We start from the raw sequence: 14,114 nt of genomic DNA on the forward strand, positions 1-14,114 counted from the left end.
AGTCTAAATTCTACAGAATATAGTGAGAGAGCAGAGTGTTTTTTCTTGGTATGCTACTAGATGTCCTAAAGCAAGTGGTTGACTTAAAGTCTGTCATTCATGCAATAATATTCATTCAATGTTATTGCTTGTGTGTTCTTCACAGCCTCTTTTTTTTTTTTTAAGTGTAAATTAGCTGTCCAGATTCCTTAAAAGCTTTGAAAAATCTCCTTGCAATCTCTTTCTTATGTTTTGCTAATTGTTATCAACAATTATTTGCCTGTTATGACTGGAAATGTATTTGAGTAATGCAAACACATGTAATGACATAATGAAATTATGGAATGTTTATAATGATTTTTTCTTAAAGACATAGATCTATTTTTTAATGAAGAGATATTTAGCCAACAAAAAATATGCTTGCACATCTATGAAGTTACATTTGCTGCAAAGCTGATGAAATTAATGTATACAAAAATTTTACTGTATTTGTGTATAAAACTTGCAGTTGTCTTCTAATCAGGGTTGTGTTTTCTGTGGTTTACTTGTTGACAGAAACTTGAACATTGCAAAGAAAATATTTTCTCCCTGAAATTAACAAAAAATGCTGGTCTTTTAGAAGTGGAGGTTGACAAGGAAAGTGTTTATCTATCTAAATAACTGGGATATGTAATATAACCATGTCCATAAATATGGTCTAAAAGTTGAGTGGACAGCAGAGTCCACAAGGATTCAAATTTGCCTGCTTTCAGCAGGACACGTAGTTGACTCTCCTTGAAACAGCTGTTCTTTCTTAAGTTACTCTTTTAATAAAAGAAATGTAGTCCTATAAATCCATCCCATGGCTGAAGCAACATCTAAAAATAAAATAAAATAAGAAAAAAAAAAAAGAGCATGGAAAGCAATATGCTAACCATTTATTTATTTATTTATTTTGTTAAGAATAGAAAGCAATGTTCTCAAGGACTGAAAATAATTTAATCCATCAGAAGCCTTAGATCCAGGGTGCCTGTGTAATGGGACCGAACCAGATTGCACAGATTAAAGTTGCTGAATAATCTCTTATGTTGCCAAAATATGGTCCAACATTTTAAGACTTTTTGCAGTAAATAATATTTCTCCTGGATCTGGAATTAAATATTGACATTGAGAAGCTCTATACAAGATCTAGTGTCTGTTACTCCGAGCCAAAATTTTACAGAAATTTTCTTTAATTGTTTTGGTGGAATAATAAGTGCAATACATAATACCTGGACATTACAGATTTACTGTTTTATTTACTTTTTTTTTTCTAGTAATTCACAGAGACAAACCTGAAAAACAAGAAAAAATTGAAAAGAAGGAACCCATGAAAGGTATGTATTTAGCATTTGATACTTTTGTTTGTTTGTTTTACCAGTGGATTAAAACAGTCTGATCTATTGACTCTTAGACCCATTTGGAAATCCCAATTATGGATGGAGGAGGTGTTATGAAAGCTAGCCAGAAGGGGAATGAGGATTTTAAAAGCACTTTAGATTCGTCACTCTGCAGAAAGGCTAACATTATATTCATAAATTAATGAGTAAGTTTGTACTTGATTATTAACTTTTAATAGAAGAGATGCCTAGAGCATAAATAGGTGTCTTTTTATTCTTCTTAAATAAATCTAAGAATAATATTTATCTTTGGGCACATTTCAGAACAAAATGTAATGACTAAATTATATCATACAGGGCATGGCCACTTGAGGTGTTCCACTTCAGAGACCTGACTTTAAAAACACATTTCTCCCAGACTCAGACGTGCTGAGGGAGAGTGTTAGAGAGGATTTGATAATTTTCTGTTGGTGTATTCCAACAACAAATTACAGGCTATCTATTGTAGGAGTCAACTTCCTTTCCACCCACAACTCATGAAAATGGTACTTAGAGCCACCATTTAGTTTGCCTCTTGTGAGGCATTTTTAGGCAAAAATGGTATTTTGTTGAAACATACCTACTTGTCAAAACACTTCAAGATTCTAATGAACATTTCCGTTACATAAAAGTTTGATTAATAAGTCTCAGACTGGAGGAAGAAACCAATTCAGGAAGAACAACAAGACCAATGCCCATAACAAATCAACCAAAAGAAGGAAAGATCCAATATTCAACCACAGTTGATTCATTTCAGACCAAGTCTCGTAACTGAAGTGAATGTACACCTTCTTAAATCTGTGATTGACTAGGCTTTTTTAGTTGTCTCTGATTGGAGCTTTTGCATTTATATAAATAATTTAAAATAACAAGACTGACTCTAGAGGTTAATGAGAGACACGTAAGTTCAGGTCTCTATTTGACTGAAAATTTATTACTAAAAAATGGAGTGGTTTTAACAAGGGACTATTATTCTGAGATTTGGCAAAATGACAGAGCAGAGATTATAATGTCCCATATTATAACATGAAAGTGTCATTAAGACTTTTTTTAGTGGAAAACTTGGGAAAATCTTTGATTTGCTTTGACATGAGAAGAAATTTTAATGTTTTTAAATGTTTCAAAGAACAAGAAAAAACATATCCCAAGCAAATGAAGAATAATAATTATAATTCTTAATAATGCCATCTGTGTACCTGACGTTACTTGTGTCTAGATGCTATCTCAAGATGAATGTATTAGTTTTTTTTAGTGAACTGTTGCTACAATTACTGCTAAAACGCTACTGCAGGTAGAGTTTCCCTGTAATCACTGTACTAAGATTATTTTCAGACTATATAATATATTTTAAAATTGTGGTTGTGGATATGTCTTTCTAAGGCCCATTTCATTGTGGTGTGCCTGAGAAACCCAAAATTTTTTATGAGTCCCTGTATTTTAAATGTTTATTTTCTACTTTTGAAACATTTATTTTTCAGGTTTGGCATATAGATTAAGTAACATCCTATTCTAACTTCTAATCAACTTCTGTGATGAAGTTTAGGAAAGTTATCTAATGACACAGAGAAAGTACCCTTAGAAATGACTCAGTCAGATATGTCAGGATCTCACTCTGAGGTGTTTCATTACCGTATTGGTAAAAAAAAAAAAAAAAAAAAAAAATAATAATAATATAAAATAGTGAGAGCTTGAATGCTCCTTGCTCTTCTACTTTTGTTTCTAGTCAGACATGGAATTCATGGTACTGTGAAAAATCTTCCTTATTTGATCCTGTTTGACAAAGGAGTTTTACTAAACTGGAATGAAATCCCCACAGGAGATAGAGTTAAAGCTATCCTGTAGTTTCATGGCTGATTTTTCTGAAGTGCTGTTAAAGCCTCATGCTTATTTTCCATTGTCTTGAAAATTATTGTCAAAAATCCTAAGAAATGTGAGTGGAAAATATTATATGAATGAATGGATAGCATAATGCAGTTTTCATTGTCAGAATGTTAGTTTTTACTTTGAAGCTAATTATGGCTTTGGGATCATCGTTTGCCAGGAACTGATCTCAGCCAGTGTCTGTTACTAGCTATCCACATCCATTACTAGCTATCCATATCCATTGCTCGTTATCCACCTCAAGCCAGCTGGCAAGTGACAGAGACATCATTTGTGCATGTGACACTCTTATACTCCAGGACTGATTCCAGTTCTAACAAGCCTCTGCCTCATAAAAAATGGGGTGATCCAGGTGATGTCCTACTTCTAGTATAGGCAGCAGCATTTGCTATGAGCTCTGCCTTTGTCCTTGACAGTTTTCTGAAAAACTGCCTTCAGGAACAGGCAATTGCAAGGGATGTTCTTACTGTAGTAAACAGCTGGGGAATGGTACCATGGCTTGAAAGATAAGCAGTAACTTGTTAGCCACAGTTGCCTGCTAATAACCATGTATGATGCATGCTGTACAGAAGTGCATGGGATAGCTCAAGAATAACACAGCTTGTCATTTCATCTCCTATGATTTAACTTGGTATAATTGTTTCTGATTCTTAAGTTTGTTGTACAATGGTGGTGGTTTTTTTTTAGATGTATGAATGCATTTCTTCTTTCCTAGTGACACATAAAGACAAAACGGAAAGGCAAGAAAAACCTGAAAAAAAGGAGAAGCATACAGGTATAGATTTCATGTCAGGATTTATGTTATATTTTGGGGTATCTCAGGACTAAATGTCTTCTTCACTTCCATTTATGTATCCTCTTGACTGGAAAAATGTCTCCTCTTGACTGGAAAAATGACTAGAACTTTATTAGTAAAAATCATGATGTAGAGGAAAGGGTTTTAAACATACAGACTGACTAGTATTTTGTAGACCTTCTGGATTTTTTGTTTGGTTGGATTGGTTTGTTGTTGTTGGGTTGTGTTGTTTGTTTTTGTCTTTTGTGTGTGTGTGCGGTTTTGTTTTGTTTTGAGAGAGAGAGATGATAGATAATATATTTTTTACTCTGAATGAGTATAATCTCCCAGTAATTTCTGAGTATTTCCAACATTCACAGTAGGTATGATTTCTAAGAAAATATGGTCACCCAGGAAAAACACCTAACATGAAAAGAGAAAATGTAATGAAGCAAGCCATGTTATAAAAATAAAAGTCAATTATTATTAATAATAATAATAAATAAATAAATACATTTTAAGTACAATACTGACCAGGACTGTTTCATAGATATGGAACTATGAATTATGGAACAACGGGCAGGACTAATCCTTTAAGTAGTTAAATATTCTCTAAGTAGTTGCAATAAATAGGTATCTAGCACAGCTTTATCTTTAACAATTCAAACTTTCTTTTGAAACATCATTACAAGCCTGGAGAGTACGTAGAAATGCTCATGCATACACTTTTGTGTTCTTAGTGTAAACTCATATGCCGGAGTCAAATAGGCAGATGAATGTTTTTACATGCCTGGTCCCGGTAGGGTATCTCAATGCATATGAGCTTGTACAAATGTCAGTTCTTCACACCTGTGGACAGGTTACTGTGTAAACATTAACCTGCAAAAAATTAGAAGATCAGAGCCCACATTGGAAAATATTTCAGACTACACATCACTCAGTGACTATTGCACAACTCAAGTGTATTCTAAAACCTGAGCCAGAACTCTAGTCTCTATAGTGTACTTTATTTCAATTTGTAAAGTGGAAATTAAAAGCAAACAAAAAGCCCCAAAGAGCATTAGTTATAATGCCATTGCAATTACATTTGTAATTAATTATAGTGTTTAATCATTCGTAGCTGGAAAAAAATGTTAGTTATTATGTAGGGTTCAGAAAGTCCTTCAGAAATAAACCAAAGTAATAAATAAGAAAACTCAATAATGACCCAAAGTGAACCATTAAACAAAAACAGTAAACAACATAAATACCCATGACTTTTTCTTTCTTGACTACATTCTTTCATGGTATCACAGTTTTGTCAGAAAGGCCATTCCTCCCTCAACTGATGACAGACCTCAGCAATGGTACATGAGCCTTTGAAAGTTCTGGTCGTGTGTTTTGACATCAGCAGCAGATAGTGGCAGCTGATTCAGTCTTACTGTTTCTTTCCATGGCTAGCCATGGTGACTAGATTATTCTTATGTCTCTTCTCCTTTTTCTTACAAAGCTGCAACATTTATCATTTTTAATAACCATTAATATTGTTGTTGCTTATTTCTAGCTATTCACAAAGAGAAATCTGAAAAGCCAGAAAAACACGAAAAGAAAGCACCTTCTAAAGGTAATGCTGATTATTATTGGATTTTGTACAATTTTAGATTTTTATCACTTATATACTTTGGAAGAGTGTGGAGATGAGAATTTAAAGTTTAAAACTCTTCTTGTCCCCACTGTATAGTTATTGGGTGCCCTCACTTTTGCTTGAGCAGGTCTTAATCAGCCTCTGAGTGAAGTCTTGAACAGCTTTTATTACTTCTTCTGTTCTCTTGTTTTGATGCACAGAGTTAATTATGAATCATTCTCATGCAGCTACAGAAATAAACCCATGACTGTTATATTTGCAGTCTTTGATGTATTTTCCTCAACAATAAGATTCAGTAATTTGCCTACAGAGAAGGCTTTGTCATGTGTAGCAGTTTTCAGTCTAGTGTTAATGGAGTGCAAGACTGTATATTGTCTCTCAGTCTGTCTTCCACCATACCCCAAAATAGATCTTCATTCTCTTGCCTTTATTTTTTGCAGTATTTTCATTCCAGTACATGATTTGTATTATCTTCCACAGCTGAAGTGGCTTTGGTACATCTACTAATTATTACATACATTCTGAAGCATTATCACGTACAAGAGGTCATTCCCAGTGTTCTGACTGATAATTCCATCTTTAGCCATGATTTGGACAGGGAGATTTAAAAATCCATTCATCTTGACTTGTTGTGCCATTTTTTTAAGACTAACATTTATTATTGCTTGATATTTTTTGGTTTTGGTTGGTTGGTTGGTTGTTCCCTCTGGAGTTTTTTTTTGTTTTCTTTTTTTTTTTTACATGCATCTCTTTGCATCTCTTGAGGAGGAATGGGCTAAAGTTGCACCAGGGGAGGTTTAGGTTGGATCTTAGGAAGAACTTCTTTACTGAAAGGGTTGTTAGGCATTGGAATGGGCTGCCCAGGGAAGTGGTTGAGTTACCATCCCTGGAGGTCTTTAAGAGACGTTTAGATGTTGAACTTAGTGATATGGTTTAGTGGAGGACTTGTTAGTGTTAGGTCAGAGGTTGGACTAGGTGATCTTGGAGGTCTCTTCCAACCTAGACGATTCTGTGATTCTGTGACTCTGTGATTCTTTTTGGAAACCAGATATTTCCGTAATGAAGTTAGGTTCTAGTCTTTGTCTCATATTTTTATTCAGTTAAATCATGAAAAAAATACTATGCAGTGTATCTAATATCAGTCTTTTATGGCATTCAAATTGATGATGATGGGGCACATGAATTAATTAGGTTTGATTTGAATCTGTTCAGACAATATAGATTAAATTGTACAAATCGGGCTTTATTGGATTTTATCATACTCTAAGTAGAAATGTGAAAACAGTAAGCAGAAGAGAAGAAAGAGAGAAAGTGGAACAAAGGCTAGTCTTAAAGACTTAAAATAACCTGAGGGGTAGCCATCATCCGGTTTGTCTTTAAAATTAATATTTGGAAGATTCTTCTGCTTTCAGTGTATAACCTGAAAGTGTAGGATTTTTTTATTTTTATTTTTTTTTATATAAATGAAATCACACTGAAGTAAACTTGAGAAAATAAATTCCCACAGTGTCAGAGTACTTTTGAAAAGCAAATAACTTCTGAGAATCACTGAGATACTCCTAACAAACAGCCAGTCTGTTTATCCATTAATCTTCTGCTAGCTAACCAAATAATCGCTCAGAGCTTTAATGTATTTAATAGTAGTCATGAATCTGGTCACTAGCCGGAAATTTTTGTGAAAAATTAGTCTTCTTGCTCCTTTGGCCAGTATTACAGCTAGGGAGATTACTGCTGCAATCTATGACATCTAGGCTTGCTACCCTGTGTTGAGTAGTTCCTAAGCAATATGAATCCCTGTAGGTAACCAGTGCTCTACAACAATCACTGCTTTTGCTGGTTTTTAAGGCGCATTTATGCCCATAATGTGATGATCTATCCATTTCCCAGGTTAACCTCCATCTTGTCTGGGTTCTGCCCTAAACTGTATAAGCTACTAGGAGTGTAGGGCAGCCATTTCAACCTTTTCGAGTCCCCTAGGAAATGCGGATTTTCTAGTCCAGGCCAATTCAAGGGAACAGACATACCGTCTGCTACTGTCAGCTGCTTCCCCCATAATCAGGAGATTTTTTTCTTCTATGCTCAATAAAAAAAGACTTATTCAGTCCCTGCTAAAGGCTCCAGAAAACTTCAGTGATATGAATGCTTTTTAAAGACATCATCTAAGAAACATCTATTTTATAAAAACAAAACCAAACTTAATTATCAGTCCATATAGGTAGCAATTCCAAGCTGGGATTCAGTTAGAGGGGATGTTGCTTTTATGCAGTTATCACTTGAAAGAAGTGTAATTAACTGTCAAGGCTCCAGCAATGTTTTGCTCCAGCAATGGGTCCAAACCAGCCATGAGAGGAAAACTAGAAGTCACCACATAAAGTTTTGACAGCCTTTCTGGGACATAGCAGTGTGTGTTTACACAGTGTATCCTGTGCAGACATGAATTCACTCAGGCTCGACTGTGAAGTGAGCACCAGATTTGTGGCTAGTGAGCCCAAGCTAAGCCCCTTTCTGTGAGACTAGTGTAGTCACTCAGCTTCCTGTTGGCTTGAGCAGAGGAAGAACAAGCCTTTGTCTGCTCAGAGCTTGAGCAGAGCACGTTTGTGTGATCTGGAATATATAGCGTAAACATTCCCTAAATATCGCCAGAACTGTGCGACTGACTTGGCTTCTGATTAAGTTATTCTCAACAGATATTTTGAAGCTTTTGACCCTTGTGAACCTGAGAAAAAAAACTAAGAAATTTACGGGGGGGGGGGGGGGGGGGGGGCGGCGGAATAAAAGGAATCCTGAATTGTAAACTTCCAGAGATGTTGCGGTGTTTTAGCAATATTTTCTCTTTTTTTTTTTTCCTAATATACAATTGTACTCATTTCTAGTAATTCAAAAAGACAAACCTGAAAGACATGAAAAAGCTGAAAAGAAAACTCCTCCCAAAGGTATTTATCTATTTCTACCTTCTTCCTTTCTTCCTTTCTTCCTTTCTTCCTTCCTTTCTTCCTTTCTTCCTTCCTTTCTTTTTCTTTCTTTTTCTTTTTTTCCTTCCTTCCTTCCTTCCTTCCTTCCTTCCTTCCTTCCTTCCTTCCTTCCTTCCTTCCTTCCTTCCTTCCTTCCTTCCTTCCTTCCTTCCTTCCTTCCTTCCTTCCTTCCTTCCTTCCTTCCTTCCTTCCTTCTTTCCTTCTTTTTTTTAACTGAAATTTATATCAAAGTTCATAAATTTTATTTTATTGGAGCAGAGAATATAATGTGTATGAAAAATCTTCTACATGACACTATAATTTGAAATAATCAAAATCTCTTTAGAACATCCAGGGATTAGTTCTATGCATAATCCCTTTTAAACCTGTTGAAATTTCAAAGACTGGAATTAAAGTAAAAATATGAACTTCCATTACCCTGAAAAAGAAATAGACCTATTTGTAAGTGATATGACATACACATTTTCTCTATAACTAGTTAAGGAACTTCTTTCTTCATTGTCCAGCAGTATATTTGGTCATATAGCTTTGTTTGAAAGTAGGAATTATACCTGTCCATTATATCTGTTTTCTGTATGTTTTCTGTTTCAGAATTGGTAGAGCTACTCAGCTTACATATTGCTAAAATCAGTCTGGTCAGCCTAGTGGCTTAATAAAAATACAAGTCCAGAGGCTTACAGAAGATGTGGATTTTGTAGCACTAGAGTTTTCCATCAAGGCTGGAGACATTCAAAGCTATGAAGAAAATAGATTTGTGAACATGACACTAAAGTGTTTTGTTTAAAACATATTAAGTTATTTTAATCTACTGTTGGATTTTCCACTGAAGTGAACTAGAAACACATAATGCCAGCATCCATGTCTCAGATGAGAAAAAGCAACTGATCTATAAAGGTGGAAGGAAAAGTTTATGTCTCACCAACCTCTGTGTAGTGTCAGCCACTGACATTATACAATTTGGTAATTCTGCTTGGAAAACTCGCTCTTATGCAGGGTACATCATTTATTGTCCTGTCTCAGACTAATCTTTCAAATTGGGGAATTGGTGTGGAGAGAGACTCAAGAACACAAGACTCCTTGGTCAAAGGCCTGGAGTTAATACATAAAAGTGACCCTTACAAACGACTGTGCTTTAAATCAACTACACTTACAGCTTACAACAGTTTTGCTCTGAATTTTAAAGTTGTTCAGATTTAGTAGTCAGGTTTTAATATGCTTGCCTTATGACCAATATTTGTTCCCCTAGTTTATGCCATAAAAGTTAGCATGTTGTCATTAGATTAGTGTTATTTATCATAGCCTATTACCTAGTATCAGCCAAAAACTTGGTACAGGACTGAAGACAAAACATGCTTGCATCTAATATTTCTGTCCATGTCTGTTTGGCTTGGAGGAATTATAGTTTTCGTCAGATCTAAGCAAGGTGTTGATGATGAAGGAATGCTCCTTAGTAATTGCACAATATTGTTAGTGTTAGGTCAGAGGTTGGGCTAGGTGATCTTGGAGATCTCTTCCAATCTAGACGATTCTGTGATTCTGTGATTCTGTAGTATAAAATAAATTATATTAAATATTATTTTGAGGGAAATGAATGACACTGAAAGTTTTTTTTCTTGATTACCTGCAGAGGAGAAGAAAGTAAAGAGCACCAAAGTGGAAGCAAAAGTTAAAAAGGAAGTGAAGGATGGAAAAGGAGAAGCAAAGATGCCTGAGAAGGTCAAGCAGACAGAGACTAAAACAACAGAAGTTGGGTTAATAAAGGCCAAACCGAAAGTTAAGGAGGAGAAAGCACTTCAGACTGTAACTAAATCAGAAAAGAAAGGTAAACAAAACCAGGAGGAAGCAGATGAAGATCTTAAAAAGGTAGTAGGAAAGAAGGAAAGAGGATGAAGTTAGACCTAACAAGGACCAAAGTCCACCCATGACAAAGAAAAGATCAGTACAAATAAATTCTAGATGAATCTCAGATTTCTAGATGGAAACTATAAGGAATAAACTAAGTTTAATCTAAATAACTGGAATGTTCTAACTGTAATGGCTAAAGATTCATTTTACATTATTCAGTTTGCATCCTACTTTACCAAGGACCAGTGTCTCTTCAGATAGGCTGGAGTCTTCATGGATTTTCTCAGAAGAATCTTATGCAGTGTCTATTGCAAGTCAAGTTACTTTGGAAAATGCCAACTGTCCAAAAACCTGTTGGAAATTATGTTTTGTTTCTACATCTGAATATGTCCTCATTTACAATAATGAAAGTAGCCACAAATGAAAGGGAATGTAATCATTTGTATTACATCAGAGCGTGTGAGGCATTGTCATGTAGTGTATGACATAGTGATATGCCTGACTGATGTAATTTGATGTGATGAGGTTGCAAGTTTCCCCTAAAAAGGAAAGAAATGCCATTAACCTGGTGAACCTGGTGAGAGGAAGAAATTAAGTGATAAAACAAGGAATCAACCTGCATCAACACAAAATGCAGGTGTTAGCTGTGTGCTCCTCTTTGTCAGAATCAGCCTGGGATCTTCCACTCCCAAATTGCACTGAATGGTCCCTTGATTTTCCTGTGGCTATTCCATGGAGTTAGGTACAATTTTGTATGAATGAAGGCAGCGAGACCTGCCTTTCTGTAAGAACTGTCATACTGAAGACACAGGATTATTCTGACATTAATAGAATCAGCTCAGCGTTGTGTGGCACACCTATCTGATCCTTTCAACTGATAACCACAGGTAAATCATTATGCCTGAACATCAAAGCAGTCATCTCTGCCTGGATATCTGAATCTGCCTGGGCAGATCCTCTCAGAATTTCATAGCTATCTGCTCTGGACCCCTTAGGAGTTGTCTAAATTATACATTTCCAGAAAGCTGAAAGGAGAGTTAGAGATAGGCTCCGTTCTGACATGCATAGTGTGCTGAGCTAGTATTTCTTAACATTTATTTGTATTTTAGTTAATTTTGGTTTTCACTTGAAATACTGGAGCCTTTGAGGCATAAAATTGAAGCAGCATCTTTCATGCTAATTGTTCTGACCAAGAGGAAAGTTCCACAAACTGTCGAGTTCTTGTTTTTTGTTTGTTGTGACAAGAGTTTCAGTGCACAGTTGGACCCACTCCATACTGTTCAGGTTAAGGTTCTCAAAAAGCAACAATGTGCATATGAGGCACTTTACTCCCCGACAACAAAATGTTTTTAAGTAAGTTGGGGTCAAAGATTACAGAGAGCAATAGAGAGAGGGTGTTTTGTTTTGTTTTGGTTTGGTTTGGTTTTCCTTTAAGTGATAAATATTAGCAAAATGATCCATCAAATATTAACAGATCACTTTGTAAATCTGCTTTAGAGTGTGATACCAAGGACTGTACACTGAAATGTAGTAGGTGGAAGAGGGAATGAGCAGCTGCAGTGCAGGAAGGAAGGAGCTTCTTAAACTGTTCTTTAACACCAGGGATACATGTTCAGTTTACATGTTCAGTTGAGATTACACATTCAGTTACGTTCAGTGAAAGCTGCCTTTTTTGCTTTTGTCCTTCCTTTTTCCACCACAAGCTGCTGCTGTCCAACTGGATACTCTCGGAGAATTCAGTTCTATATTTGAGTCCCCCTGTGACCCAAAGAGATAATATTTTTTAAGTTAATATAGGCTTGCCAAAATTTCCTGATCCTGCAGTCCTTATTTTTCCTTGTTCAAGGGAGTAGTTCTTCTAGCTTTTCTGCATTAATTTAAAAAATATAACTGTAATCACAGAAGTGTTGTTATGATGTCCTTACTGTTACATCATTCCTTAAGCAAATTAAAATTTAAAAAGATAGCTTGTCTCCCATGGTAAATCAGGTGAGGTCGAATGACAAAGATCTATGACTGTTTTTATCAATAAGAATTTTGTCCCGAATATTGAGGTGAATTATTAATGCTCAGGTGAATATCTGTGCCACTATTATAGACTTATGAAGTGAAAACTATAGTGTGAAATTCTCTTTTAAACAAGAGAGTTTAAATTAAAATGAATTTTTAGCCATGAAGTGATATTTGGAAAATCATCCCCATTTAACATTCCTTATATTTCAGTCTTTGCTGATTGGCAGAATTGGACTTTCATGGAAAGTTGCTGTGAACCTCATTATTTCATATACAGTAAAATGCTATTTTTATTATTCAGTTTAATGTTCTGTCTTTTTTTTTTTTTAATAAATCCCAGTTTTCAGGGGCTGAGTTACTAAATAGATATTACAATGAGAAGATTAATATGTAATCTTTCTTCTTAGGTGCAGTCAAGACTGCAGCTTTTTTTTAAGTTTATTCAAATTACATTTCCATGGGAGGAAAAAAAAAAAAAGTCGTCTATTTTAATCCTTGTTTATATTACTGTGATTAAAGACCAGATTATTTTAATATCAATGAAATGGTATGAACTGCTAGTCCCTCAGGCTATGTCTGTATCATAACTTAAATAGATCCAGAACAGGCTTGTGGTCTGTACTGTGACTGTCCCCATGCAGCTTATGTCCCCACACAGTTTTGCCCTATTGCCATTTAGCAGTTTCTTATACAATGCCTGGAACAATCCAGAGTTTCTTCCCAGTTGGCAGTATGGGTGAAGACAACTCCTTTTAGCAAAAGAAGGGCAAGAAAAATTCCAGTTTGTGGGCATGAGCTATGCCTTGTCATTTGCTCTCTTGGCTAAACAATTTTATTTATTTACACAGACGTAACCTGATTATCTGACTCATTGAGGCTCTATTTCCAAGTGTGTTGAAGTCAGTGCAATCACTTTGCTGAATTTAGATGGGCTTACTGAGAATACACATTTACACATACTTGTTTTCTTACATACACTCTTCAACTTTTTTCCCCCACCCCCTTTCAGAAAGGGCAGATATTGCAGCCAAATTCTTTAGATTCCTTAAGGATGGAATCCAAGACTGGTGCCAGACAGAATGATAAATTTGAATTCCTAAATACAAAAGTAGAAACCATTATGAATAGTCATTAAAAGCTTTAAAAACAGTGTTTATAGTCATGGCACTGTTTATGTTCTGGCAAGTTCACCTGAAGATCTACAATGCTGACTAGAAGTCACCTTACTAACAGGAAACAGCTGCATAGGCTCCTGTGGGCTAGTAGAAAGAAAATGGATAGTATATAAACCCTCCTAATTTCTACAGCTGCACAGGAAATCATGCCAGAATAACAATCACATAAATGCTTCAGCATCAACTAATACTGATGCTCTAGTGAATTATGTAAGAAAACAAATAGCGCAATTTTATATACTTAAAAATATAATTTTGTATTTAAACCAACAGTTATGGTATTTATTTTTTTAAGTATTTCAAAGTCTGCATAACTTTGTTTTGAAGTTGGCAAATACTTTTTGGTTGGTAAGTGGATTTGTAGGTGACTAGGAAGGAGGTGCAACTGGAGATGGAGAGAGAGATGCAACTTGTGTAGCTTAGGAAGTATGGGGCAACAGTCTAGGACATATG

General features: G+C 35.4%; 1 protein-coding gene across 3 annotated transcripts in view; it reads left to right on the forward strand.

Annotated features, from left to right (window-relative positions):
* The window catches only part of TRDN (triadin), a 243,231-nt gene that overhangs the window by 76,393 nt on the left and 152,724 nt on the right, over positions 1 to 14,114 (forward strand). For all 3 annotated transcript variants that reach the window (XM_080588349.1, XM_080588347.1, XM_080588348.1), the window contains 5 exons: positions 1,275 to 1,334; positions 3,973 to 4,032; positions 5,576 to 5,635; positions 8,530 to 8,589; positions 10,256 to 10,450. In XM_080588349.1, the coding sequence (XP_080444475.1) occupies positions 1,275 to 1,334; positions 3,973 to 4,032; positions 5,576 to 5,635; positions 8,530 to 8,589; positions 10,256 to 10,450 (435 nt within the window). The remainder of the gene's footprint in view (positions 1 to 1,274; positions 1,335 to 3,972; positions 4,033 to 5,575; positions 5,636 to 8,529; positions 8,590 to 10,255; positions 10,451 to 14,114) is intronic.

This window comes from Anser brachyrhynchus (assembly GCF_964034855.1).
Source record: "Anser brachyrhynchus genome assembly, chromosome: 3".
NCBI classification, from domain to species: Eukaryota; Metazoa; Chordata; class Aves; order Anseriformes; family Anatidae; genus Anser; species Anser brachyrhynchus.